This window comes from Meriones unguiculatus, chromosome 16 (assembly GCF_030254825.1).
Source record: "Meriones unguiculatus strain TT.TT164.6M chromosome 16, Bangor_MerUng_6.1, whole genome shotgun sequence".
In the NCBI taxonomy this organism is placed as follows: Eukaryota; Metazoa; Chordata; class Mammalia; order Rodentia; family Muridae; genus Meriones; species Meriones unguiculatus.
Genome location: NC_083363.1, coordinates 3025607 through 3053211, shown reverse-complemented (window position 1 = coordinate 3053211; position 27605 = coordinate 3025607). Strand labels below are relative to the sequence as shown.

The 27605-nt window shown below is 54.6% G+C and overlaps 4 protein-coding genes across 9 annotated transcripts; all 4 read left to right on the top strand.

Annotated features, from left to right (window-relative positions):
* Nucleotides 1-5136: 5136 nt before the first annotated feature.
* On the top strand, nucleotides 5137-8906 carry Smim40 (small integral membrane protein 40). Its single transcript, XM_060369121.1, has 2 exons — nucleotides 5137-5843; nucleotides 8582-8906. Exon 1 carries the CDS (start codon nucleotides 5573-5575, stop codon nucleotides 5813-5815), a length of 243 nt encoding a protein of 80 aa, XP_060225104.1. The 5' UTR covers nucleotides 5137-5572; the 3' UTR covers nucleotides 5816-5843; nucleotides 8582-8906.
* Nucleotides 8907-9418: 512 nt separating this feature from the next.
* Daxx (death domain associated protein) lies at nucleotides 9419-14974 on the top strand. Of its 6 annotated transcripts, none has more exons than XM_021630222.2 (8): nucleotides 9419-9575; nucleotides 10425-10647; nucleotides 10928-11759; nucleotides 11865-12076; nucleotides 12278-12479; nucleotides 12614-13079; nucleotides 13305-13410; nucleotides 14741-14974. In XM_021630222.2, the coding sequence occupies exons 2-8, from the start codon at nucleotides 10441-10443 to the stop codon at nucleotides 14798-14800; spliced, it is 2085 nt and encodes a 694-aa protein (XP_021485897.1). In that variant the 5' UTR covers nucleotides 9419-9575; nucleotides 10425-10440; the 3' UTR covers nucleotides 14801-14974. The 6 variants fall into 6 exon arrangements, with proteins under 6 accessions (XP_021485897.1, XP_060225100.1, XP_021485920.1 ...); XM_060369117.1 differs by having other exon boundaries at nucleotides 13206-13410; XM_060369118.1 differs by lacking the exon at nucleotides 9419-9575 and adding an exon at nucleotides 9582-9677 and having other exon boundaries at nucleotides 13206-13410.
* Nucleotides 14975-15276: 302 nt separating this feature from the next.
* Nucleotides 15277-18563, top strand: Zbtb22 (zinc finger and BTB domain containing 22). The gene is made up of 2 exons (XM_021629830.2): nucleotides 15277-15641; nucleotides 16160-18563. The coding sequence occupies exon 2, from the start codon at nucleotides 16221-16223 to the stop codon at nucleotides 18096-18098; it is 1878 nt and encodes a 625-aa protein (XP_021485505.1). The 5' UTR covers nucleotides 15277-15641; nucleotides 16160-16220; the 3' UTR covers nucleotides 18099-18563.
* Nucleotides 18564-18809: 246 nt separating this feature from the next.
* On the top strand, nucleotides 18810-27602 carry Tapbp (TAP binding protein). The gene is made up of 8 exons (XM_021629842.2): nucleotides 18810-18943; nucleotides 19068-19238; nucleotides 19427-19687; nucleotides 23644-24042; nucleotides 24221-24562; nucleotides 24636-24725; nucleotides 24836-24912; nucleotides 26544-27602. Exons 1-8 carry the CDS (start codon nucleotides 18907-18909, stop codon nucleotides 26553-26555), a joined length of 1389 nt encoding a protein of 462 aa, XP_021485517.1. The 5' UTR covers nucleotides 18810-18906; the 3' UTR covers nucleotides 26556-27602.
* The last annotated feature ends 3 nt before the right edge of the window (nucleotides 27603-27605 follow it).

Here is a 27605-nt window from a genome sequence, read left to right as displayed (position 1 = left end):
TGTATTTTGAAGATTTGTATTTAATTTGTATTTAATATGTTCTTTTAATCCCAGGTGTGGGATGTGGGGCTGATTCAGATCCTCCACAGCATCTGAATTTGCTTCAGGTGGGCTCTGAGAGGAGCTCTTTGCCAGCTCTGTAGAGTCTCTGAGGACTCTGGAGAGAGAATAAATGCCAGAGCCCAGAGAGTGTGGAGCTCAGAGGAAGAACAAGGCTGCTCCTGCTTCCTCCTTGCTGCTCCTGGTGGCTGTCGTGAGACCAGAAGATGGAGATCTCCTGAAACCCTCATTTCAGGGTATGTGTGGAGATACCCCACACCAGCCTGCAGGCTAGCATGCATTTTGATAGGCTAATAGGTGCCAGGGTCCTGTGTCCCTCCTGCCATAAGTAAGGGAAGATGGGAACCAGATTCACAAGTTCCTGCTGGCTTTAGGCTTTATCTAACTGCCAAGAACCCTCCTATAGTCTGGGCTGAGCCCATTTCTGGATATTCGATCTTTCCTTTTGACCCCACACCCCCAAGCAGACTGAGAGACTTGCCAGAGAGAAATGTCCCACATCACAAAAAAGAGGTGTCCCCTTCCACGTGACCGGTGCCCATGAAGGCAAGAGAAACTTCTGACTCACTGACATGATTCTCTGGCAGTAGTGGGCTCTGGGGGATCCGTGGCTGGAGGCAGGCCCTGAAACTTGAGGTTGAATATGGCAGGTAGCAGAAGCCATCAAATGCAAGGGAGGTCAGCTCAGGAGAGTCAGCTCAGCAGCTTGGTTCAGTCAGGAGAGGCCAGGTCCCTGGGAATGGAGGCCATTTGTGCCCTCCTGGTGTTCAGCACCACAGGTTATGACGGACTCACTTAGGAAACTGCTGACTTGACTGCGACATTATTAGGGAAGGTTTTTAGTACAGAGGAGAACAGCCGGAGGCATCTGGGAGGGTCCAGAACAGAGAAAAAGAAACAGGCTGGACAAGTGGTAGACCTGGAGAGTAGTGGAGATGATGATGAAGGCAAGGGATAGAGAGCAGAGAACTGGGGGGGGGGAACAATGACAGGAGTAGGGGAGTAAAGGGTTGGGGGTCCGAGGCGAGGGGAAGGGTAGCAGCTTTCACATGCACAGCAGTACTTGTGTGAATGGGGACAGAGGGAGCCTACAGGCCAGCACGGGCTTTGACATGCAGCCACAGGTACATGTTGCTGGACAGCCCTAGATGTCCCTTCTGCCCGAGGGTGGAGGGTGAGAAGCAGTTTCACAAGTTTCCAAGGAATGCTGGCTTTTCTCTAACTGTCTCCTTCATCCCTGGTCGAGCTGGGCTTAGACTCAATCTTGGACCTAATCCATGGGGCTGCCCTTTTGGAGAGAGGAACACGAGGCAGACCTGACAGAGACCATCTTTAAATGTTTGATTTTAAAATAGTAAGTGAAGGGCGGGATGTGGTGGTGTACCGCTTTGTGGTGGTTCCCAGCACTCAGGAGGCAGACGTGGGAAGATCTCTGCATTCAAGGCCAGCCCGGTCTACAGAGTAAGTTCCAGTGCCGGGCTCAAAGGCATGCGCCTGCCCACAGCAGGGTTTTGCAGTGAAAAGGATTAAACCTAGGGCTTCCTGGAAAACAACCACACAATTCAATACATGCCTAAGGGATGAAGAATCAGACCACAGGACAACTACTGTTTTAAAAATATTCGTAGCTCGTGTCCCAAAAACTGAAATCCAGGACACAGTCCAGAAACCCTGGAGCTCGGGAGGCAGAAGCAAGACTGCTCTGAATTTGAGACCAGCCTATGTGGGAGGCACAGAGGCCTCTGCGCTCCCAGGGAACTAGGGAAAGCTGCAATGGGAGCACCCGGGGGTTGTTCCCGCAGGGGAAGGGATGCGTCGCCCATTACCTGCCCAGAAGGCTGCAGTGGACACGTTTTCCAGCTTGGTGACCTCTGTGCTGTCTGGGGGGCTAGAGACACTCTGGCACTGGGCCCTGCCTCAGACCCTTATTGTAAAGATGCTTTTCTCGGTTTACAGACCCTGATGGACCTTACAGAGAGGTGCAGTGCTTGTACCCAGCTTCCTTTGTTCCTCGAGGAGATTCATGTTTGATTTGTTGGGACATGGGGGTGATTATCACAGAGCCGTTTTCAGCAAACTGTGCTGAGCTTAAACATGCCTAGAATAAGCCACCCCAGCTATGGAGTCATGTCGAGTGGAGCTGCCTTCTTGCTTCCCAAGGGTTGGCTCTCTGCAGACTGTGAAGGTCACAGAGATACCCCAAAGCCTGGGCTACATGGTGTGTTCAAGGCCAGCCTGGACTAGAGAGAAAAAAATGTTATTTCCTCTAAAAATCAAAAACAGAGGAAGGAGAGAAAAGGAGGAAGGAGGTAAGATTGAGAAATCAGACCTTAAAGTTAGGTTAAAGTTTCGATTCTTCCAAATGCTTAAGTTTTCCTTTCTCACACTGACGCTCTGACAAACAACCGCACCTCCCCCTTGCATCCTGTTTCTCTCTGCTGGACACTGTTACAACTGCAAGAAAGCCTACAGTGAAGCTTGCAAACTTCTCTGTTTCTCCACCAAACACCTGTCTCTGTTCTTTCTTCACTCTAGCCCTGGCTGGCCTTGAACTCACAGAGATCCACCTACTTCTATCTCCCCAGTGTTTAGCTTAATGGTGGGCCCCACTGTAGTGAGAATTCTGGAATTTTGGTTTCTTTAAAAAACACAGAAATGTTACAAGAATGTGTGTTTGTTTTAACTCCAGGTGTGGGGATGTGGGGCTGCTTCAGACTGTACAGCTGACTGTGATTTGCCTCGTGCTCTGGCAGAGGCGTGGTTTTGCCAGCTGCAGACAGTTTCCAAGACTGTGTGACCTTTGGAATTCTTGGGACTTTTCAGAGGGTACATAAATGCTAGGGCTCTCGAGGGTTGAGGTTTGGGGGTTGTTGACACTCCCCGGAGGCTGTTTGCAGTTTGTTAGTAGCTGTGCTCAAAAAAGAGATTAAAGGAAATCCAGGGATTTTCCTCATTCCTTTCTCCACGCTAGCCTTGCTTCTCTCTTATCTAGTGACAGGGGGGTGAAAGGGAAGAATGAAAGGTAGGGAAAAGAACCCATAAAGTAGTAAAAGGTCAGTTACAGCCCACCACTCTGGGGCACCTTGCCTTCGATTTAGCAAGTGAAATTGCAGGGTGCCTTCAGGCGCCCTGGGTTGGTTGTGTCATGGTGAAGCAAGCCGGAGCCTACCAGTGCTGCACGGAGGTGTCATGAGTTTCGGGAGGAAGGGAGGCCTCATGAGTTGTTAATCGTGCTGGAAACCTTGCTGAGCTGAGAGGCTCTGATGAGCCTGGGCACAGGGCGCCTGCCTTTCCTCTCCCACGTCCCCGTAACTCTCCCTTCTATCTTGCCACAGGCCCACCCTGCTTTCTCAGAATTGGGCATGAGAGTAAAACAAGGAGCCCTAGTTGGGCTCAGTGGCTTGCACCTTTAATCCTGGCACTTGGAAGGCAGAGGCAGGCGGATGTCTGTGAGTTCGAGGCCAGCCTAGTCTACAAAGCTGGTCCAGGATAGTAAAGGCTACACAGAGTAACCCTGTCTCAAAAACAAAACAAAACGAAAGAATGAGCCCTTTAATGCTTAAAGCCCTTGGGGTCTCTGGTGGCCATCCTCCTGTGCCAGAGGGCTCCCTCACCAGCTGGACTCATGTGCCCCGAGGACAAGCTCCACACATGTCTGTTTAGAATCCATCACAAACTTCCCTCCTTTGGTTGCCTAAGAGGCAACACTCACCATATGACCAATCACAGCTCTTCTTACAAACATGGTCAAGGTATGCTGTCCAATTCAAACTGGCCCCCTGACACAGACATGGCAGGACCAGGAGTTAGGGAATTTGTTTGTTTTTATTGTATTTCGTCAGATGGTTTGTTGTTGTGTTAGGCCCAGCATGAGCCTAAATATAAGGAAGTATGAAGAGAACTCAGGAAACTCATCATCCATCAATGCAAAATTGCAAGAGGTTCTTCTTGACCATTGTGCAATGGGGTCACCCCTGCTGGTCAGCAAGGAGTGGCACCGGGAGACAAAGACCTTAGGTTTTTAAATGACAAGGCATGGGAAATTCTAGGGGTTGCCTTCTTGGCAATTCATGATTGGATGAGGTGTTTAACTTTTAAAATAACTGGTTGGTTCTGGGCACCCTTAGGTCCAGTCAGCCCCGTCGTAAATATCTGATCTTCAAGTCAGTTTGGAATTTCCTGCCATATGAGATATAGCCACAGTTAAAGATGGGAGAGATTAACTCATCCCATGTCTGTTCTGAGGAATGGGGGTTACAGGCTTTGGATCAAAGGTCAGAAGCTATTCTGGAGAAGGATTGGGGCCATTTGGCCCAGTTTCCAAACAAAGCTCATCTCACAGGTGCCAGCCAGTGATTTTCTCTCCATTTAGTAGAGATCTCTGCTTGTTTTCTTCCTTATCTCTGCCCTCACAGATGGCTAATGTCAGGAACTTTTACAATTCTGTGTTCTTTGGAGAAGCACTAAGAGGTTTTAATTAACACGGGCCTAAAACTTGAAAATATAAGTTATAAGGCAATTAAAGAAACATAGGTTACAAAGTTAGTCTGATTTTTTTCAGTTGCTTTATTTAGTTTTGAGACAAGGTCTCACCTATACATCTAGACTCACCTTAGACTCTCAGTGATCCTGATCCTCCTGCCTCAGCACCCTGAAGGGAAGGATTTCAGGCATGCACCACTCAGCCTGGCTAGGTTTTAGTCTCCGCATCTGAGGACCACCCACAGAAATCCTGACAGGAGGAAACTAGCCTGCTTAAATCTGAGACACCCTTCCCCTTTCCCCCGGGGTTAGGAGAAACGACCCACCCTGACCTGTCACTACAGATGCTTTTTTTCCCTGTCAGGAAAGGCTTCACCCTATACTGGAATCTGATACCCTCTTATGGCATACAGGTGTACATTTGGATAGAGCACTCATCTACATAATAAATAAAGCTTTTTTAAAAAAGCTTAATTCATGACAGGAAATAGCAGGAAACAAAGTATCAGGAAAACAAAGGAAATGAAAATTGCTCTTAAGCAAAATTATATTAAAAAAGCTGTCTTGGGGGGATGGTGGCCTTGAAGCCAGGGATGCCTGCCTGTCCTTTTCAATATAAGTGTCTGGAACAGGACATCTGTTGCCAAAGCAGAGTCACATACGGTAAAGCTAAGTAGGATTTAGTGATCATATAGCCTGACCTTTCACATCAGGCTGGGCGATTAAATGATTGTCCTGGGCCAGTGAGACAGCTCATCAGGTAAAGTGCCTTTAGTCAAGCCTGACGCGCTGGGCTAGATCCCTGGAATCCAGGTGAAGTTGATGAGGGAACACTCACACAGTCCTAAGACTTATTAAAAAAAAAAGCCCCCCCCACTCAAAAGCCTTTCTCTCCTCTCTCCCTGGGCTCTTGAATTAGGGTCAAGGCCGGCAGGTGCAGGATCATCACTGCCTCACCCTGTAATCCTGGCGGTGCTGAGCCAGGCCTTCCAGCTCCGTGAGCCAGCCAGCCGTCTGGCCGCGCGAGAGGATGGCGGAGGAAGAGGGCGGCGTGGAGGAGAGTGATGTGTTCCTAGCCTTCGCCCAAGGGCCCACTCCTCCTCGGGGGCCCCTGCGGCGCGCTTTGGACAAGATCTTCCTCACCTTCTTGGTCCTCTTCCTGACAGTGCTGATGTTGGAGGCTGCTTACAAACTGCTGTGGCCCCTGCCATGGGCCAAGTTTCGGGACTGGCTTCTGAGGACGCCCCAGGAGGAGGCGGCGCTGGAGCTGTGAGGGTCTCCCTGTAGACACCGCCTCAGAGGTGAGAACCGAGGCTTCGGAGAGATGGGGTGGAAGAGACGGGTCAGGCCAGCAGTCTGATTGCTCTGTTTACAGTTATGTGTGTGTCTGTGTGTGGGTGTGTGCGCTTGAGTTCAGGTACACGCACAAAAGCTGGAGGGTTGTCGGATACCCTGGCGCTGGGTTACAAGAGGCGGAGAATCACCAGAAATGGGTGCTGGGAACCAACCTCTGGTCGTTGCAACACACACACATTTTAACATCATATGTACATACAATGTATTTTGATTATATTCATTCCCCAAACTTCCCCTCCAATTCCTCCAGGATACCCCTCCCCAGTGTACAGGTGAGGTTGGCCCATAATGACATTGTCGTATATATCGTGATGTTTTCTTCTTCCCTGCCTCCACTGTCACTCTGCCTCCCTTCCTTGGTGGTCCCCTTACTCGCCCTAAACAGTGTTTCTTGCTGTCACGTGTCACCGACATTCCCTCCACCTCTTTTTCTGAAACAGGTTTTCTCTGTGTAGCCCTGGGTGTCTTGGAACTCTGTACCTCAGGCAGGCCTTGAACTCACAGAGATCCACCTGCCTCTGCCTCCCTGAGTGCTGGGACTAAAGGCGTGCTCCACCACACCCAGCTCCATTACTCTCTTGATTCACCCTCTAGACAGCTTCCTCCTCTTTTTTAATATAATTTTGCTTAAGAGCGATTTTCATTTCCTTTATTTTCCTGATACTTTGTTTCCTGCTATTTCCTGTCATGAATTAAGTTGTTTTTGTTTTTTTTAAAGATTTATTATGTAGATGAGTGCTCTATCCAAATGTACACCTGCCTGCCATGGAGGGTATCAGATTCCAGTACAGATGGTTGTGAGCCATCATGTGGTTGCTGGGAATTGAACTCAGGGCCATCTGGAAGAGGAGACTGCACTCTTGAACCGCTGAGGCTTCTCTCCAGCCCACGCAGAGTAAGACTCCACTGTGTGTATATGCACACATTTTCTTTGTGTGTTGGTGGGCGTGTGGGCTGCTCCCATCCTGCTATCAACATGGATGTGCCAGTGTCTCTGTGGTGTCTCACTTGGGTTTCTTCAAGTATCTATCCAGGGGTGAAATGGCTGGGACATGTTAGGTCTCAGGCAGAGCATATGTCCAGGACTGGTAAGTCTCGGCCCACCTCAAACTGGAAGGTTTCTGGCAGTTAGATAAAAGCCAGAATTCCTCAGGAACTTATTAAAACAAGGTTTCTGTTTGCAAAAGGGATGTATTTCCTTTGCTTCTGAAGAAGGGCCGTATGGCTGTCCACTGACATATGCCTGCCAGAAGCCCAGGCTTCTACCTTCTCTATTCCCAAAGGCCCGCTCTACATTTTAAAGCCCCCACGCTAGCACCCCTGGTCCCTCCCGCCTCCTCCTATACTCCCCAGCCTGCTCCAGCTCAGGGCATGTCTCTGTTCCCTCTGGGGCCACTCATCCTCTTCCGGCCTTCACGGGCATCAGGCACACACACCATAAAGCTCTTCTGAGTAGTTCCAATTATTGCGAGAGGTGAATTGATCAAACAGTGGAAAACTTACGAATTTTTGTTTGTTTGTTATTTTGTTTTTCAAGACAAGGTTTCTCCGTGTAACAGCTCTGGCTGTCCTGGAACTACCTCTGTAGACCAGGCTGGCTTTGAACTCACAGAGATCAGCCTGCCTCTGCCTCCGGATTGTTGGGATTAAAGGTGTGTGCCACCATGCCAGGCTATTTTTATTCATCATATACAATGTGTTCTGGTCTTTTTCACCTCCAGTTTTCTCTTACATCCCCCTCCCACCCCCATGGAAGCTTTTCTTCCCAAGTCGATGCTACTTCCCTGTCTTTTTGTTTTGTGACAGTTTGTTTAATTGGGGCCACTTCCATGAGCATAAGTTGGGGGGTTATTTACTGGAGCTCCCCACTCAGAAAATAACTCCCCCCAACAACAATTGCCAATAGCTCCTTAAAAGGTGGGTGGGGTACATCATGACCCCCTCCCTCATTCCGGAGGGAATCCTTATAGCCCTTAAATCTCGAAGATAGCTGAGGCTTCTGCGCTGGGGCCAGCCTCGGACTTGCTGTTTTTATAACGATTAATTAAAAAATACATTTATTTTACTTTCTGTGTGTGGGCGGTTTGCCTGCATGCATGGCGAGTGGATTCCCTGCAACTGGGGTTACAGATGGCTGTGAGTGGCACTACCTGGGTGCTGGAAATTGAACCCGAGAGAGCAAACAGTGCTCTTAAAGTCTGAGTGCTCCTCACCTCCTCAGGCACCTGCATTCAATGTGTGCACGGGCACACAAATAGGGCAGAAAACAGATACAGAATTGTGAAAAGGTGGGGAACCTTCATTTCAGGCGTCCACTCAGGGAAACTCATTTTGAGAAACCCAAGGATCTGGAAATCAAATTCATTATTCCTAGAGTCCCGTTAGCCACTGGAGAGAGAGCTTTTCCTTTTCTCAACTTAAATGCCATTAAGCTTGGAAGACCGGACAGGAAGCAAGGTGGGTTTCTTTAAAGTGACTGAGGTTCGGGTCCTCCTAGAATCACCCCGCTTTTTCTCGGCCCCGCAAATTGGCAAGATGCCCACCACCTGAAGAATAAGGACGGATGCAGAGGTGCCATCTCGGCGCGGGAGCGTGTCCACTAACGAGGCTTCCTCATCAGCACACACGCCCCACACTGGGCCCCGCGGGCCTCTCAAGTCCTTCCCACCTCTTTTCTCTGCAGCTCTCCCGGAGGAGTATACACGCGAGGGGCCTTGGAGAGCCTCATTTCCCGGCGCTCCCAGCGGCAGCTTGCACGGCTGCCCCTCAAGCGTGCGCCAGGTTACCCGCGCCCCGCCTCGTCCCCTGCAAACCCCGCCGGGAAGCACGGTCTTCTGCTGAGGACGACCCTCGGAGAAACAGAGCGCCCCAGTCGCCCCAGCTGGCTCGGTCATCACGTCTGTGGTGCGGGGCGAGCAGCGGGTCACCGACAGCAATAATAACAATACCTCACCTGTGCAGCATGCTGTGCTCATTTGTGTGGATGTGTGTGTGCACCCGAACCTAGAGGCCGGGGGGGGGGGGGGCTGGAGGGCCTCGAGGTGCGCGCAGCCTCCGCAAGGGAAGGGCGAGCGCAGGCAACCTGGCGTTGGAACTCGGGGCCCGGAGAGGAAAGCAGGGAGTGCCAGGCTGACACCAACCCAGGACAGGAAAAGAAAAGAAAATCTCTTCTTTCGTTCCCTGGAGCCTTGCACAGCCATACGTAAACAGGCTCCCCGAAGCCCCTCCTTGGAGAGGAGGGTCAGTCTTCCCCGCCCTCTCCACCAGAAGGCGTGAGTATGTGGGCGGTCCGCGGTAGGAAGTTTCTGATTGGTCGGAGTGGCTTGGGCAAAGCACCAGGTGCAAAGAGCTCCCTCCACGCCTCCCCGCAGGAGCGCTGAGCGGGCGGCTGCCGTACGGCACCATGGCGCGCCCCGTCGGGCCCTGAGCCCCGCCCCCTGAGCGTCAGACCACTGGGAGCGGCGGCCTAGGTGGGCGTGCCACTCGCGACTTCCGGCTGCGGGGGTGAGTGGGTTCCGTACAGCAACATGGCCGCCCTCGGGAGCCTCAGGCGGAAACTCTGCGGCTTCCGGTCCGTAGTAGGGCCTGCGGTGGGGGGTGGGGGAAAGGAAGGCGGAGGAAACTATGCGAGGTTTTGTGATTCGCCGTCAGGGGAACCTCGAGAGACCGTTTTTGAGGTAGGGGTCGGGCCGTGTGCGGAGCGGGGGTGGCGGCGCAGGAGTGGCAGCGTGAAGGATCGGCGGGGCCTTGGGTGCCGAGTCTGAGTGCCAAGCTGTGTGGTACCTTTCTAGCCCCGAAGGGGAGTGAGGCGGCCTAGGGCTGACTGGGGGAGGGGTTACTTGGCGGGAAGCTGAGACAGGAGACAGGCCCCACCTGCGGCTCGGAGTCCAGGCTCTCGGAGTGCCGGGAGGCGGGCTCGCTGTAGGCTACAAGGCACAGAGGATGGGGGACACCAGGGCGCGGTGAGAGGGAGGGGACTCGAGGTGAAAAAATCTCCAGCCTAAAGTTCCGGTTTGAGGAAACCCAACGGAAGATGGAACGTGGAGATGATTGTAGGAGCGGGGAGGAGAGCGGACTGGGGAGCCAAAAAGCCATCTATTTCGGGGTCTGAGAGTTGCAGTTAGGAATAACTCAGAGGGAGCTGTCCTGTTTGAGGGCTAAAGGTAAAGGTGGCCGAACACACAGGGTGTTGGGTTCTGTACCCAGGAGAGTCAGGAAAACCCAGAAGGGCAGCGTTGAGCCTTGGATTTGTCAGTAAAGAGAAAACTTATCAGTTGGTTAGGAGTGGGGAAAACAGAACTGAAAGACAGGAAATTGACGGGGGAGGGGGGAAAGGGGCGGGGCTGGAGTTGAGGGTGAGGATTTAAGGTGCTCAGCTGAAACCGACAGTTGCTGGACAGTTAGGAAAGGGCTAAGGTCTTCTGAACCCCTAGGTACCTGATTGGGTGGGGCTCTGCCGGAGGCTCTCTACCAGAGGCCCCATTCTCCTTCCAGAATTCTGACCTTTCCAATCCTTCCTCCTTCAGGGGGATTTGATCCCCCATGGCCACCACTGACAGCATCATTGTGCTTGATGATGACGATGAGGATGAAGCAGCTGCTCAGCCAGGCCCCTCTCACCCACCGTCCAATCCAGCCTCACCAGCGCCAGAAGCCTCTGGTCCCTCCGAGCCACTTGGGGATGGAGGGAGCAGTAACTCCGGTAGCAGGAAATGCTACAAGTTGGAGAATGAAAAGTTGTTTGAAGAGGTAAGCCTTAGGGAAGGCTCCCTTTTAGTTTTTGAGGCAGCGTCTCGCTGTATGGCCCTGACTGCCTGGAACAGTCTAGATGAGGCTGGCCTTGAACTCAGAGTTTCAGCTCTGTCTCCTGACAGCTGGGATTAAAGATGTGAGCCCCTATGAGGAGGTGATGGGCGGATCCCTGGGAAAGGGGTGGTTGATTGGCTGGCTTTGTTCTGGCTTCCCCACTAATTCCATCTTTTTTATCTCCCTTGCTTTTTTCTCCCCTTTGTTTTCCTGAACCCTCCAGTTCCTCGAACTGTGTAAGATTCAGACATCGGACCACCCTGAGGTGGTTCCGTTCCTCCTCAAACTGCAGCAGCGTTCCCAGTCTTTATTTCTGGCCTCTGCAGAGTTCTGCAATATACTCTCCAGGGTTCTGTCTCGTTCTCGGAACCGGCCAGCCAAGCTCTATGTGTACATTAATGAGCTCTGCACTGTTCTTAAAGCGCATTCAACCAAGAAAAAGTTGAACTTGGCTCCCGCAGCCTCAACGCCCAGTGAACCGGCTGGTGAAAACCCCTCCGGCGATGCTCCCTCTGACCTCACAAATGCCGAAGCCACTGCCCCTGAGGCCTCAAGGACTCGAGGTTCCCGGAGGCAGATCCAGCACTTGGAGCAGCTGCTGGCACTGTACGTAGCAGAGATCCGGCGGCTGCAGGAGAAGGAATTGGATCTGTCGGAGCTGGATGACCCCGACTCCTCGTATTTGCAGGAGGCACGCCTGAAGCGGAAACTGATCCGCCTCTTCGGGCGGCTGTGTGAGCTGAAGGACTGCTCTTCGCTGACTGGCCGGGTCATAGAGCAGCGGATCCCCTACCGAGGCACCCGATACCCAGAGGTCAACAGGCGTATTGAGCGGCTCATCAACAAGCCGGGGCCTGACACCTTCCCTGACTATGGAGATGTGCTGAAGGCGGTGGAGAAGGCAGCCACCCGGCACAGTTTGGGCCTTCCCCGACAGCAGCTGCAGCTCATGGCTCAGGATGCCTTCCGGGATGTGGGCGTCAGGTTGCAGGAGCGGCGCCACCTTGATCTCATCTACAACTTTGGCTGCCACCTCACGGATGACTATAGGCCAGGTAGGAAGCTGTTGGGATGCCTACCAGGGGTCCTTTAGGTTGGAGGGAGGCATCTCTAAAGCCTAGGATTGGGGCTGAGTGCTCTGACCCTGTTTTCCCACTCAGGCGTTGACCCTGCCCTGTCTGATCCCATATTGGCCCGCCGCCTTCGGGAAAATCGGAGCTTGGCCATGAGCCGGCTGGATGAAGTCATCTCCAAGTATGCGATGATGCAAGACAGGAGTGAGGAGGGCGAGAGACAGAAGAGGAGAGCACGGCTTCTAGGCAAATCTTCCCATTCTTTGGGTTCCCCCAAAGCCTCCTTGGATTCTGGTGAGGTAGGCGAGGGCGAGCACCTGTCAGAGCTTGTCTTCATTCTGCACTGGCCGCCAGGCTGTCAGGATTCCAGGGTGACTCCTCAGGAGCGGGACTCACTGGTGGCCTGCCTACCCAGCATTAGTGAGGTCCTGGGTTTGAGTCCTATCAAAAGCTCTGGGGCAAGGGATTCCTTAAGGGAGACTCCTTCCCCCCTTCCCCAGGGTCCTAGTGGAGTGGCATCTAAGGAGTGCCATACTACCTCCAAAGATGAGACTGATGATGATGAAGAAGATGAGGAAAGTGAGGAGGAAGAGGAAGAAGAGGAAGAAGAGGAGGAGGAAGAGGCCACTGAAGATGAAGATGAGGATCTAGAACAGTTGCAGGAAGATCAGGAGGGTGACGAGGAAGAAGAGGAAGATGGAGGTAATTGCAAAAGCAGAGTGCCCCTGTGGTGTTCCTTCTGCTGTTCCTGTTGAGCCTTTCCTTCCTCCTAGCTCCTTCGCACAGCCCTCTCTGCCCCATTCCTCATGCCCCGCCTCCCTTCTTTTCTTTTCCAGAAAACGAAGGAGATAAGAGTCCTATGTCCCCACTAGACATCTCCACTAGAAGGAACTCAGAAACCTTAAGTGAGCCTAGGTCTCCAGGGGAACAGCAAAACAGAGGACTGACCGGGACACCAGCGTCCCTGCTGGGGGAGTCCCCGGAGCCTCCCAGCATAGATGCTGAAAGCAGCGGGGATCAGCTGCCACTGCTGGAGGAGCAGAGTCCTGGATCCCAGCTTTCTGAGCTAGAGAGTCAGGCCTTGCATGAGGATACCTCCTCTTCCCCCGAGGAGAGGCTCATCTCCTCTTCCAGGAGTCAGTCAGAAGAGTCTCTCACCATCTTAGAAAACGGGGCAGCTGTGGCTACCTCCATACCCTTCAATGGACATGTGTCTTCTCACACGTGGCGAGATACCAGTCCCCCCTGCAAGCGATCTCGGAAGGAAAAGAGCCAGCTGGGGTCTGGACCATTAGAAAACAGGTAAGGACAGGTGGAGGAAGAAGGGAGGCAAGGAGGCCTGGGTCCTAGTCTTCTGGGAGGTGCCGGGTACAGCGTCAGACCCTTCCTGTCCGTTCAGTTCTCTTCTGCCCTTGGCTCCGTGGCAAGGGTGCTGGCCCAGCTGGAGAGTGGGAGGAAGACAAACACCCCATCTTCTCTGTTTTCCCCCTTGGCCTGTGTGGCTCCTGTTGCTGATTCCTCCGTAAGAGTGGACTCTCCCAGCCATGGCCTGGTGATCAGCTCCTTCTGCAATCCTCCATCCCTGACATCTCAAATTCCCCAACCTCCGTCTCCCCGGCCTTGTATTTATAAGGTAAGTTGGGGCTGCTGTGTTTCTCCTGACAGTTCGTTCCTGTTACCTTTCCCTCTCTGGGGTACTGGGGCACAGTACCTACTGCATCTGTTTCCGTCATCCTAGGGTGTGTGTGTGTGTGTGTGTGTGTGTGTGTATTTGTGGTAGGGATTTTAAAAACGGGGGCAGTGGTAGTGCGCATCTTTAATCCCAGGAGTCAGAGGCAGATGTATCTCTATGAGTTCAAGGCCTGGTCTACAAAGTGAGTTCCAAGACAGTCAGGGCTACAGAAATAACTTGTCTTGAAAAACCAAACCAAACCAACAAACCCAACAGCAGTAGTATTTTAAGCATGCTTTCATTTTAATCCCAGGTTTGGGGATGTGGGGCTGCTTTGGACTGACTGAAGCAGCTGACTGTGGTTGCTTTGTGTCCAAGCAAAGGCGTGATTTTACCAGTTGCAGACAGTTTCTGCGCTTGTGTATTTTGGGGGGAATTATTTGGAGGGTACATGAATCCTGGAGCCCTTAGAGGCGTGCTTGGTGTTTGGCAGTCATTTGGGGGGCTGTTTGCAGTTTTTTAGTAGCTGTGCTTAAAGAAGAAACTAGATTCAGGGATCTCCCTCTCTGTCTGTCTGTCAGTCTCTCCCCTCTATCCTTTCTGTCCTATCTAGTGATGGGTTCTGTCCTATCTAGTGATGGGGTGAAACCTGGAGGGTAAAGGGAGGGAAAAAGAAGAACCCGCAAACTAGCAGACACTGGCTACGGGGGGGTGTGTTATTTACATTGATTTTGCCCGGCATAATGGCTTACGCCTTTAATCCTAGCACCCAGGAGGCAGAGGCAGGCAGATCTCTCTAACTTTGAGGCCACTGTCTGCTCTACACTATGAGTTCCAGGACAGTCAAGGTTACATAGTGAGACTCTGTCTCAAAAAAAGAAAAAGAAAAACCTAGACTAAAAAAGCAGCAACAACAGCAACAAACGTGATTTATTTTATGTAAATAGTTGTTTAGTCTGCATGTATGTCTGTGTACCACATTTGTGGCCAGTGCTCGTGGAAGCCAGAAGAGGGCATCCGGTCCTCTCGAACTGGGCTGCAGAAGGCTTGACTGCAAAGCCAGAGTTCTTGGTAGCTGTGTCATTTTCCAGCCTTCCATCCCGTTTCGTTTTGTTTTGTTTGAGACAGGGTTTGTCTGTGTAGTCGTGGCTGTCCTGGAACTCTGTGTAATCAGAGGTCAGCCTGCCTCTGCGTCCTGAGGGCTGGGACTAAATGAAGGCTTGCACCACCAGCCCTGGCTCCCTTCCTAGCTTTTCATCTCCGTGACTCTTCTTCTCTGCCGTCCTTGCAGATGAGCGTGGCCACACAGTGCGACCCTGAGGAGATCATCGTGCTCTCGGACTCTGATTAGCAGCCCCACTCCCCCTGCCTCCAGAATGTTTTGGATAGCTGTTGGAGGATGGTGAGAGACAGGGCAAGATGAACTTGAGCTCCTCCCGTTTTGGTGGTATTTCTTTTGAGAAAAAAAAATAAGATGTTTAAGTTTTACACAGACACATTAATAAAATGAATTTTTTTTATTGTATTCTCTCCTTTACCTTGTCTTTCTGCTGTGACAGCTGTCACCCACTTCAGGGTTAGTCTGCCCTTTGTGAGCTGGCCCTCACCCCTTCTTAGGGCGGCCTCATCTTGAGCCTCCCCCTAGGCACTGGAGCGCTGCACTGGAGTTCGTAGTCTGCTTTCCTCTCTCGTTTTGAGCGGTATGAGTGAGAAGGCCAATCAGGGCCTGACTCCAGGTTGTTCGGCCAATCCAGGCCCGGAGGAGGGAGGTGGGGCTTCCCTGGTATCATGCTGAGAAAAGGGCCGTGGATCCGGTGAGCAGGCCGCTGTCCACCGCTCGGGGCGGAGCCTGAGGAGCGGAAGCCAGTGTTGGTTGTCAATGGGAAAAGGCAGGCTGTGGGATTAAAGGGGAGCGCAGGCTTCGGCTGCGTCGTCCCGAGTCCTCAGCGGCCGAGCGAGCCTGGTACCTTTAAGGCAGAATGAAGCGTCGGCCCTTTAAAGGAGAAAAGGTGGTGTCGGCCGAGTTTTGCCCAGCGGCACGGGAGGGGTGCTGGTCTGCGCCTTTAAGGTCGCAGTGCCAGGAGGCGGAGTGGAGGCGGAGGGCGGAGGGAGTCGGCACAAGATGGCGGCGGGAGGGGCTGAAGCTGCGGCTCTGGTCGCCGAGTGAGGGGGGGCCGGGGGCGCGCGGCCAGGTAAGCGGGGGCGCGCGGGGCCGGGGGCCCCTTCGGGCGGCGGAATAGCCGAGGGCGCGCTCGGGGCGGAGTGGGGGGGCGGGATCGGAGGGCGGGGGCAGACACGAGGCGGGGTCGGGGCCGGGAGGCGGGGCCCGGGAGGGTCCTGGGGGCGGGGCCGCGGGGAGCCTGGGGTCAGGAGGAGGCCCGAGGGCTGCGAGGCGCCGCTCCCCCCAGGAGGGACCCGCCCGCCACGGGGTGTGGAAGTGGGGCCGGGGGCGGTGGTGGACCGAGCGGACGCCCGGCCCCCGGGACTCTCTATTCTGCCCGAGGAAGAGAACTAAACTTGGATACTTTGTTTCGCTCAACGCGGTCCGGGATGGGACGGCTGTGCCGGGAGGGTTTGGCGCTCCGCAGCCTCGGCGGCCGTCTGTGCCCGCGTCACGGCGCGTTACCAGGACGGCCGAGCCGTGGTGGCCGAGCCGTGGTGGCCGGGTCTTCTCAGGATGAGTGCTGTCATTCTCCTTCTTTCTCCCCAGAGACCCCCCCGGCCGCCTCCCCCTCCGACCCTGTGGCTGGGGGGGTATCTCCTCTCGCAGCATGGAGCCGTCGCTGTCGCCCGGCGGGGCCGCCCTGCCGCTGCCGCTGCCGCTGGCCCCGCCGCCCCTGCCGCTGCCAGCCGCGGCGGTGGTCCACGTGTCCTTCCCCGAGGTGACCAGCGCCCTCCTGGAGTCCCTCAACCAGCAGCGGCTGCAGGGCCAGCTCTGCGACGTGTCCATCCGCGTGCAGGGACGCGAGTTCCGCGCCCACAGGGCCGTGCTGGCCGCCTCCTCCCCGTACTTCCACGACCAGGTGCTCCTCAAGGGCATGACGTCCATCTCGCTGCCCAGCGTCATGGACCCAGGAGCTTTTGAGACCGTCCTGGCCTCGGCCTACACGGGGCGCCTCAGCATGGCCGCCGCCGACATCGTCAACTTCCTCACGGTGGGGTCAGTCCTCCAGATGTGGCACATCGTGGACAAGTGCACCGAGCTCCTTCGGGAGGGCAGATCCTCGGCCACGGCCGCCGCCTCCGTCCCTGGGGCCGGCGTCCCGCCGGGGAGCGCGGCCCCCGCGGCCCCCGCCAGCGCGGGCTCCGGCCGCTCCCACACCTCCAGCCGCGCCAGTGAGAACCAGTCTCCCAGCAGCAGCAACTACTTCAGCCCGCGGGAGTCGGCGGACTTCTCCTCGCCCTCCCAGGACGCGTTCGCGGCGTCAGCGGCGGGCAGCGGGGGCCGACGAGAGGGTGGCCCGGCGTTCCCGGCCCCCGGGGTCGGCGGTGCGGCCGCCACGTCTGGAAAGCTGCTGCTGGAGGCAGACGAGCTGTGTGACGACGGCGGGGACGGGAGGGGGGCCGCGGCCGCCGGGCTCCGCAGGCCCAACTGCCTGCCCGCCAGCGTGGGGCCGCAGAAACACTGGGTCTACGTGAAGCGGGGCCGGAGCTGCCCCGCGCCAGCGTCGCTCGCTCACCAGGACCCAGATCTAGAGGACGAGGAGGAGGAGGAGGATCTGGTGCTGACCTGTGAGGACGATGAGGACGAGGAGCTGGGGGTTGGCGTCGGGGTTCCTGCTGGGGGAGACCCCGAGCCCACGCTCAGCATCAGCGACGTGCGGACCCTGACGGAGCCCGCAGACAAGGGGGAGGAGCAGGTCAACTTCTGCGAGTCCTCCAATGACTTCGGCGCCTATGACGGCGGGGGCGCCGGGCCGGGGCTGGACGACTCAGCAGGCCCCACCCCTTCCTCCTACGCCACCGCCCACCCTCCGCGACCTCTCCTTCCCCTGGAGGTGCCGGGCAACCCCATGTTGGTCTTCCCGTCCTCCTCCTCCCAGGCCGCAGGCCAGACGCCGGGCAGCACGGCCGAACACGGGGCGGTGGCCCTGGGGGCCGCCTCCGCCCTGGGGCTGGGCGCGGCGAGCGGCTCTGGCGGGGCCCCCGGGGGGACGGGCGGCGGCGAGGGCAGCAAGATCTTCCTGTGCCACTGTGGGAAGGCTTTCTCCCATAAGAGCATGCGGGACCGGCACGTGAACATGCACCTCAACCTGCGGCCCTTTGACTGCCCCGTGTGCAACAAGAAGTTCAAGATGAAACACCACCTGACCGAGCACATGAAGACACACACGGGCCTCAAGCCCTACGAGTGCAGTGTCTGCGCCAAGAAATTCATGTGGCGGGACAGCTTCATGCGCCATCGCGGACACTGTGAGCGCCGCCACCGGATGGGCGCGGGCGGCGCGGGGTCGGGACCCGGGCCAGGACCCGGCCCCGGGGCACCTGCTGGGCCAGCGCTGCAACCCAAGAGGGAGTCTTCCAGAGTGGGCGTGGGCAGCGGCGATGAGGCGAGTTCGGCCACGCCCCCGTCCCAGAGGCGCGTGTGGTCCCCACCCAGCGTGCACAAGGTGGAGATGGATTTCAGTGGGGGCGGAGGAGCGCCCTGAGCGGCGGGCAGCTGAGGAGCTTAGTGTAACGGGGCCCCGTTCCCCCGCCACGCTGTCTGACCCTATCGCTGTGGACTTGTAAATATTCTAGAGAGGGCGAAGGTGGCGCCGCCGCCGCCGGCTCACTCCGTCCCGCAGCCCCTTCCTCCCTCGGCTGCCCCCGAACTGAGCCTCTTCTGCTCGGGCATACACAGCCCCACCTTCTCGGAGGAGGGCTGACCAGGTGGGGAGAGGAAAGGGCGTTTTGGGCATCCTGGAGTCCCAGGGTCAGGCTGTGCTTGTCTGTGTCTGGGGTTTGTGTTTGGGGATGAGGCCTCTGATTCGCCCTCATTTCTGTACCTTCCCACTTTTGCCACGGGGGACCCCCGGCTAGGCTTTCATGAAAGTGGGTGGAGACACGGAGTGAGTCGCGTAGTATAGGTTTTAAATTTTTAATCGTGATTAAAATATTTATTGGTCACTTCACTTGGCTTCGCGACAACCGCTCTGTGTTGGCCGGGGCCCGGCGTGGCCGGGGACGCGGGGGCGCGGCTCTCAGGGAGGTGGCGCCGACAGCCGGAGGGCGGAGCTCAGGCCGCCGAGGGACCGGGCTTTGGTGCTGCGGGGTGAACCGCGAGGGTTGGCGCGGGCGGGGAGAGCCAGCGCTGGGGCAGGGTTTCCGGACCTGTTTGGCTCTTGTGGGCCGCCTTCCTCCAACGTGCAGTCACGCCCTCACCTGACGAGAGCAGGGAGTTTCCAGTCCCTCGCTTCTGCTTTGCGGGAAAATGAAAGTGAAAGGGGAAGAGCAGACAGGGCAGATCGCAGCGCCATGAAGCCTCCGACCCTGCTCCTCGCCGTGGCTCTGGGTGAGCGCACCCCATTTCTTCCTGTTTAGTTAGGGGCGCACCGGGAAGGGGAGGGAGGTGGTCCCATCGCGCGGGCAGGTCCCTGGGCTCCCTGTCTGCCCGATCACGAGCCCCTTTCCCCCAGGCCTGGCGACCGTCGCCTCCGCTGGACCAGCGGCGATTGAGTGCTGGTTCGTGGAGGACGCGCGTGGGGGTGGCCTGACCAAGAAACCGGCCACATTGCTGCTGCGCCAGGGACCCAGGGGACCGCCGCCCCGGCCAGATCTTGACCCTAAGCTATACTTCAAGGTTGATGGTGAGTCTTCGGGACTCGCCTGCATCCTGTGGCCTCCTGCTTAGCTCACGTGGGGACCCTAGGCCTCAGTTCTCCCTTCTGTGAAGTCCTACGTCTCTCACCACTGTGTTTGCGTGTGCGTTCCAGTCTGTGTGTAGTCAAGCACATTTCTGGCCAGGGTTTCAGTTGCACCCTTTTCGGTCCCGCAGATCCGGCGGGAACGCTCCTGGCTGCCTTCCGGCGGTACCCCGCAGGCGCCCCCGCACCACACTGCGAGATGAGCCGCTTCATCCCGTTCCCCGCCTCGGCCAACTGGGCTAGAGGTCTGATCCCGCAGCAGAGCTGCCCGCGGGCCCTGGACGGGGATTGGCTGCTGGTCAGCGTGTCCAGCACCGTCTTCAGCCTCTCCAGCCTGCTGCGACCGCAGCCGGAGCCTCAGCGGGAGCCTGTCGTCATCACCATGGCAACAGGTACCGCGAAGAGGAGCGGGAGATAGTTTTTAAAGGTCTAGATCGGCCGGTTCGGCGACTTGCTGAGTAGATTTAAATGAGTTGTTTCTCCAATTCGGGGCCAGCATATACTTTTTCATTAGGCGAGGCAGTTACAATTCATTGGCCAAGAGTAAAACTGAAACCTGTGGTTTGGGGGCGGAGCTTTGTAGAGGGTTTGGGAAGGAAGTCACGGTGTTGGTTTCAAGATACGAGAGAAACTTGACTTGTGAGTCCTCAAACCAGAATATTTTCTGCACTCCTTCCGGGACTCAAAAATCACACTTTGAATTTCACCTAAACCTACTTTAGCCAAGGGACAGTCAGCCAGGCAAGGACCCCTGCCTGAGGCGCCGGCCACTGTCTGAAGTACCTGCTAACAGTGGCCTCTAGTGGCCAGAAGGGACATGGCAAAGTCGGTGGATTCTGCAAAGGCGGCTCACTGAATAGTGCACGCAGCTTGCGTTCCTAGGGGTCCAGCTCTTTGCTGGATGGGGGTGAGGTGGTGGCGCTCCACGGGCAGATATGCAGAAATAGGTAGATCTGACTGGAATGTTTGAGTGCTTGATCTTCTCTCTGGACCGGGTAGAATCGTTGGCTTTCCCATTTCTGATATTTTTATGCAAAACCCCCACCAAATTCCTGTATCCTTTCCCTTCATCACTTCAACTCTTTTGAGGGGGACAGTCAAACCCTCAGCTCCACCCTGTGCAGGCCCATCTCACACCGCTGCTCTTCACTGTGAGATGGTGGTGGCGACCACAGTCTTTGCTCCAAGGGGCTATTTTTCCCAACTGTAAAAAGCAGGAACTATTTTCCCAGCCTCTTTCCCTTTGTGCCAGTAAAACAAGGCATTATGTTACTAACACCAAGAAAATGTTACGACCCTGTGGTTCCCAGATCAAGCCCCAGATAACTCTTGTTGGAGGTTTCTGTAGACCAGAGCCTTGGCAAGTTGTGGTGGCATGTGCCTGTGATCCTAGAACCTGGCTCGACAGGCCCATCAGGAGTGTGAAGCTACCCTGGGCTGCAGAGGGAGTCTTGGGCTAGCCTGTGTAACAGCAAAACCCTTCCCCAGAACTAGCAAACAACACACTGAAAGCTAGGTCCTTCTCCAGGACGTCTGAATCGCAGTGCACAAGCCCTGTGCACCCAGTGACGGGTGGTCAGAGGCCGGCTCAGTGAGCCTGCCAGGCTGACAGTCCTGTGTGGCTGTGTAGTGCAGGTGCCCATGAGCCCACAAGAGGGTGCTGGGTCCTCTGGAGCAGGGTTATAGGCGTTGGTGAGCCATGTGACATGGGGCTCAGCTGAACTGGAGCCTCAGAAGAGCAGTGTGTGGTTTTAAACCACTGAGGCCTCTCTGGCCCCTCGTATGAGCTCGTAAGCAGTGCCCTGGGGCTGGGCTTGTTCTCGGAAGACTGCTTCTCACAGACTCCTGGGGCGAAATCAAGCCGCTCTGGCCTGTCTTCCTCACCAGATCGCTTCCAGGTCACTTCTGCTTCATTAGAAACATGAAAATGGAGGATGGAGAGATGGCTCAGTGGTTAAGCGCATAGGCTGCTCTTCCAGAGGACCCAGGTTCAATTCCCAGCACCCACATGGCAGCTCACAACTGTCTGTAACTCCAGTCTCAAGGGATCTGACACCCTCACACAGACATACGTACAAGCAAAATACCAATGCACGTTAACATGGGATAAGTAACTAATTTAAGTTTTTTATTTAAAAAAATGGTTCTATGTGTCACCTGTCCCACAGTCACTCCACTTCCACCCACAGGGACTGAACCCAGGGTCTGAGTACCTAGGAAAGTGCTCTATCACTAAACCTCACCCCAGCCTTTTTCAGTGTTTGGTTAAGGCACTGTATCAGCTAATAACCAGGCTTCCCTTGCCGCACTGTGTAGCCCAGGCAGGTTTTATTTTGTGATTCTCCCACTTCAGCCTCCAGAGAAGCTGCTGTGGCAGGCTTGGGCTGCCTCGCCTGGGTGGTGCTGCTGTCTCCACAGGGTAGAGAACCATGAGGGACATTGTTGGTCTACACACATGTTGGCACTCTTGAACGCAGGGCCAGGCTTTGTCCATGCTGGACACACATTTGACCGTGGACTACAAACCTAGTCTCAAATCTACCTTCTTTAAACACTTACTGTTTAAAGTGCTTAAGTCGAATCCTCTTTATAAACGTGTTATAGGCACGTTTATACAAATATGAGCAAAACAACAAAAAAAGAGACCCACATTTTGAGGCAGAGCAGGGAGGGGAATGTGGGAGGGCTTGGAGGGAGGAGAGGGGAGGGAGATGGTTGTAACTAAACAAGAGGAAGGGCTGCGAGGTGGTTCTGGTGAAAGCACCCCACCAAGCCTGATGCAGTGAGTTTAATCCAGGTCCACGTGGTGAAGGGAGAAACGCACTCCTAGAAACTGTGCTCTGGCCCCACATGCCCACCAAGGCACACGCAGGAACACAGAGCCACAAATACATGCTGTAAAAAGTAAAAATGGGGGCTGGAGAGATGGCTCAGTGGTTGAGAGCATGGCTGAGCTTTGAATTTGGGTTCAGTTCTCAGCCCTGACGTGGGAGAACCGTCTGTAACTCCAGTTCCAGGGGATCTGACACCCTCACACACATCCATGCAGCCAAAACACCACATCAAAATAAATCTTTTTTTTTTTTTTTTAAATAAATCTTAAGACAAGAAAACCCACCAATGGGCTGGGGGCAACAGGACGGAGGTTTCCCAGCAGCAGGAGCCTCTGACTTGTGAACTTCCTGAGCTCTCCTGCTAAGGTGCCTCCTGCAGAGCTTTTATTAGCCAAAGCCAGGGATGAGCTGACCTGCTTGGCCAGCCCCTCCGCAGTTAGCCACTGTTCTCGTGGTGACTGCTCGTCATTAATTTTTATTGTTGTGGACTGGGTCTCACGCAGTAGCCGGGGCTTGTCTGGAACTCTTGGCAGTCCCCCAGGCCGAGTCTCCCCTGTGTGGGTTACCAGTGTGTGCCACTGTGTCCTGCCTCCATATCGGGGTTGGTGATGGGGTGGGGGTGTAACTCGGTGGTAGGGCCATTGTCTGCTATGTGTGAGTCTGTAATGCTAGTACTTCACAGCGGGGACAGGGGAGTCAAGAGATCCATGACAGCCTGTGCTGCATGACGCGGTTTCAGACAAGATGGCTCAATGACAGAGTACTGGCCTGAGACCTTAGGTTTAGCCCTTAGCACTGCACGGGTAGCACATCCTCCACCGCTGTTACAACAGGCATGCGCACGTGTAAGGAAGAGCTTGGGAGGCTGAAGGGAATCAGGGGAGTCCAGACTAGCTCAGCCTGCATAGTGAATTTTTAAAAAAGTGTGTTTTCTGTGGTAAAGAGATGGCCTTGCGGTTAAGAGCACTGGCTGCTAGGGTTGTGGCCCTAGTGCCTACAAAATGGCTCTAATTCCAGGGGATCCAGTGCCCTCTTCTGGCCTCCTTGGGTACCGCACATAGTATACCTACATACATGCAGACAAAACATTCATTGTGCCCTTAGATCTGGCCGTCTGTACATTTTGTAGTGAGCAGCGTGGTCAGCACACATTTTCCAGGGCTGTGGTGCCCATCCCCTACCCCTGCCACCACACACATTGCCTTGTACCCCCTGCACATTTAGCTACACTGGCTTAGAACCAAATAAAGGGAGGGCTTGGAGGTAGTCTTACAGACTGACGTAGTCTTACAGACTGAGGTGTGGCTGGGCAGTAGTGGCGCACACCTTTAGGCCCAGTGCTTGGGAGGCAGAGGTAGGAGATCTGAGTTCAAGACCGGCCTGGTCTACAGAGCGTGTTCCAGGACAGCCACACAGAAACCAAAAACCAAACCAAGCAAATGAAGGTGTCTCTGAAGGGCGGGCTACGCGGAGCTTGGCCAGGCTCACCACTCTGCTTCTCTACCCTCTCCCAGTGGTGCTGACCGTCCTCACCCACAACCCTGCCCCTCGGATCCAGCTGGGAAAAGACGCAGTGCTGGACCTGAGGTTCGCCTACGCGCCCCCAACGCTGGAAGAGGTCTCCTCTCTGGATGCAGGGCCTCCTCCCTTTGGGCTGGAGTGGCGACGCCAGCACAGGGGCAAGGGTCACCTGCTGCTGGCTGCAACTCCTGGGCTGGCTGGAGAAATACCACCAGCCCAAGAAAAGGCCGTGGCATTTGCCGCATGGGATGACAGTGAGCCCTGGGGCCCGTGGACTGGGAATGGGACCTTCTGGCTGCCAGCAGTGAAACCTTTCCAGGAGGGCGTCTACATGGCTACGGTACACCTGCCCTACCTGCAAGGACAGGTCTCCCTGGAGCTGTCTGTGCACAGTGAGTGGGAAATACCACGGCGGGGGAGCGATGGCGGGGAGCATGTATGGGCGCTAAGGGAAGATTTGTGGGGATCCCAGGACTCTGAGGAGACAGAGTGCCTCCTCTTGTACCAGAGGCAGCCAGCACCCGGACTCAAAGTACATCCCCTCAGTTCCCTTTCCTGTCCTTCCTCCAGAGACTCCCAAGGTGTCTCTGACACCAGCACCCCTTGTGTGGGCTGCCCCAGGAGAGGCACCCCCGGAGTTGGTCTGTCTTGTGTCCCACTTCTACCCTGCGGAGGGCCTGAGGGTGGAATGGGAGCTGAGAGGTGGCCCAGAAGGAAGTTTCGGAAAGGCCGAGGGGGATGCGTGGCTCTCCACTGCCCGCCACCACTCCGATGGCTCTGTCAGCCAGGCCGGGCACCTGCGGCTGCCCCCAGTCACTGCCAAGCAGCACGGAGCACGCTATGCCTGTCGGGTCCACCACCCGAGCCTGCCAGCGTCGGGGCACAGTGCTGAAGTCACGCTGCAGGTGGCAGGTAAGTGGAGAACCTCTGAGCCAGGGGGAGCTGCAGAGAACACCAAGCTCACTTGCACTCCTTCCACTGCTAGGCCTCTCCGGACCCTCAGTCGAGGACGGCATAGGCCTGTTCCTGTCTGCTTTTCTCCTTCTGGGGCTCCTCAAGGCTCTAGGCTGGACGGGTAAGTGTGCGCCTGGCTCCCACTGGCTACACCCGCCTGCTCTCCGATGTCTTGGCACCCTCCTTCCTCTGCCATTCCCATATCTCAGCCCCCTCCACCTTTCTCCATAGCTGCCTACCTGACCACTCCTGAAGGCTTAAAGGAGAAGGTAACAGCAGCCGACCTGAGCATTCCTAAAGACTCGAAGGTAACAACAGTGCCCCATTTCTGCGTCTTTACCTCCTTGTGCCGTTCGCTTCTGGGGAGGGCTGTTGGCTGCTGGTCTGGCCCAGGTGTAGACTTCACACAGACCTGGGATAAATCCAACCTTATTCTCAGGCTTTCAGACCTGGATCTATTTCCTTGGAAGTAGTGATTAAAAAAAAAAAAAAAATTACACAGGCAGTTCTCTCCATCAGTGATGTAGGTCACACGTATAAATTGAAATAACTAGTATTACATCTAAGGAAAAAAAAAAAAAGCCAGGGGTGTTAGCCCATGCTTCCTGAGGTGGGACAGAACCTTAAGTTCTAGGATGCTACATAGAAACCTGGGCGAGGTGATGCACGCCTGTAATCCCAGCACTCAGGAGGCAGAAGCGGGTGGATCTGTGTGATTTCAAGGCCAGCCTAGTCTACAAAGTGAGTCCTGGACAGCCAAGGCTACACAGAAAAGCCCTATCTCGAGAAACAGAACAAAACCAAAACCCAAAAACAAACAAAAAGAAAAAAAAAGAAAGGAAAAAAGAAACCTTGGCTCATGGGGAAGAAAAGGAGTAAAATTAAATAGGCAAAAAATAATTTAATCATACATTTTATTAAATTTTTGTTGAGACAGGTTTCATGTAGCTCAGGCTGCCCTTAACTTTGCTACATATTTGAGGATGATCCCTCCCCTTCACTTGGCTCGCTCCTTCTTTCTTTTTTCCTTCCTTCCTTTCTCTGGTTTTTCGAGATAGGATTTCTTTGTGTAGCCTTGGCTGTTTTGGAATTCACGCTGTAGGCTGGCCTTGAACTCAGTGGTCCGCCTGCCTCTGCCTCCCGACTGCAGGGACCACAGGTGTGTGCCCCCACTCCTAGCTCTCTTTCTTCCCTTTCCTGTGAACTCTATGAATGTGGGGTGTGCTTTATTACATGTGCTCGGATGTTAGAGGACAACTCCTGGGAACCAGTTTTCTCCTTCTACCTTGTAGGCTCCTGGGTCAAACCTAGACCTGTAATTGATTCTGCCTGCTGAGCCATCTCACCAGCTTTTTTTCTTTAAAGTGCAGAAGGCAATCAGAATTTATTACAGAATAAAGTGGGGTTCCATCAAAGTATGAGAGTAGGCAATGGCCAAAGGGACAGTTGTGAAGGAAAACCTCTTCTATGAAAGAACAATGGCCAGGGAGACCACTGTCCATCCTACATTAAGTCCCGAATCTTAGCTGGGTGGTGGTGATGATGGTGCATGCCTTTAATCCCAGCACTGGGAGGCAGAGGTTCTGATTTCTGTAAGTTCGGGGCCAGCCTGTTCTACAGAATGAGGTCCGAAAGAAAAACATCCCAACTCTTACCTATCCAGAATATTTAAACATGCAAACTTAAAATACATAAGAAATCCCAAAGCTCAAAGCACAGCCCAGACTGGAGTTTGCTTGGAGTCTCAGCTGACCCAGAAGGTCTTTGAGCCAATGGCTCCTCTTTTCTAGAACACCAAGGAGATAGGACACTCAGCACTGTGTGGGAAATGCCAGCCTCATACTGCTCCCACCTCTAACTATGAGGATATTTCTAGACTCAGTGGGAGAAACCAACCCCACTCCTAACCTTTGGAATTCTCCTCTTTCTTCTCTTACAGAAGTCACAGTAAATGCGTTCAGTCTTGTGGACGCCATCCTCAGCGCTGGCCCAAAAGACTCCAGCAGCTCCTCCCCACAGACACCTCACATCACCTTCTGTTCCCTCCACTGAGGGGCTGGGGTTGTTTATTCTTATCTTTGATGCTGTTTTGTTCCTGTTTTTAGACATGGTCTCTACATGTAGCCTTGGCTGGCCTGGACCTCGCCAAGCCAACCAGGCTGGCCAGAGTCTCGGCACTCTACCTGCCTCTGCTTCCTGAGTGATGGAAGACACCACGCCTAGAGGATTGTTATTGTTTTAAAGACAATTCTAGCATATAAGATTCTAAGGCAGTGGTTCTCAAAATGTTAGGTTCCAAAACATCTTAAAACAACCAACCAAGCCCAGAGTTTTTGTTATGTGGGTTACAGCTATGGGAATTAAACCAAAAATTTAAAACAAGAAAAACACCAGGCTTAGTGACATGCACCTTTGATCCTGGCACTCGGGAGGCAGAGGCAGGTGGATCTCTGTGTGGGTTCCAGGTCAGCCAGGGTTACATAGTGGTGCTTTGTTGAGAGAACTAAACACAAGCGATGCACACCGCGGTCACTCAGAGCCACACCATTGTACGCTCTAAAGCAGTTCTTAACCTGTAAGTTACGACCCCTTTAAGACCATCAGAAATATCAGATATTTACATTAGGATTCACAGCTATGGAGCAGCAACAAAACTAGTTTTGGGGTCACCACAGCTTGAACTGTGTTAATGGCTCTTAGCATTAGGAAGGTTGAGAACCACCGCCTGGAGAATTAAAACAATGACGGCTCGTCGCATCTTCATGCGCTGGGGACCTCTGGGACAGCCTACACAGTACTCCAGAGCCGAACGGCTGTCTCCCATGGCGGACTAATGCCTACCTCTCCTGTCCGCCACTCATACTGCGGCCTTTCCTCTGCCTGGTCCACCTTCGCCCTCTCTGGGCCCCCGGCACGGTGGGCCTCATCCTTCCACAGCCTCCCGAATGTTCCTCGACTTCGTGACTAGTCGTGTGCCAATAAAGTGTTTCAGAGTCTCCGC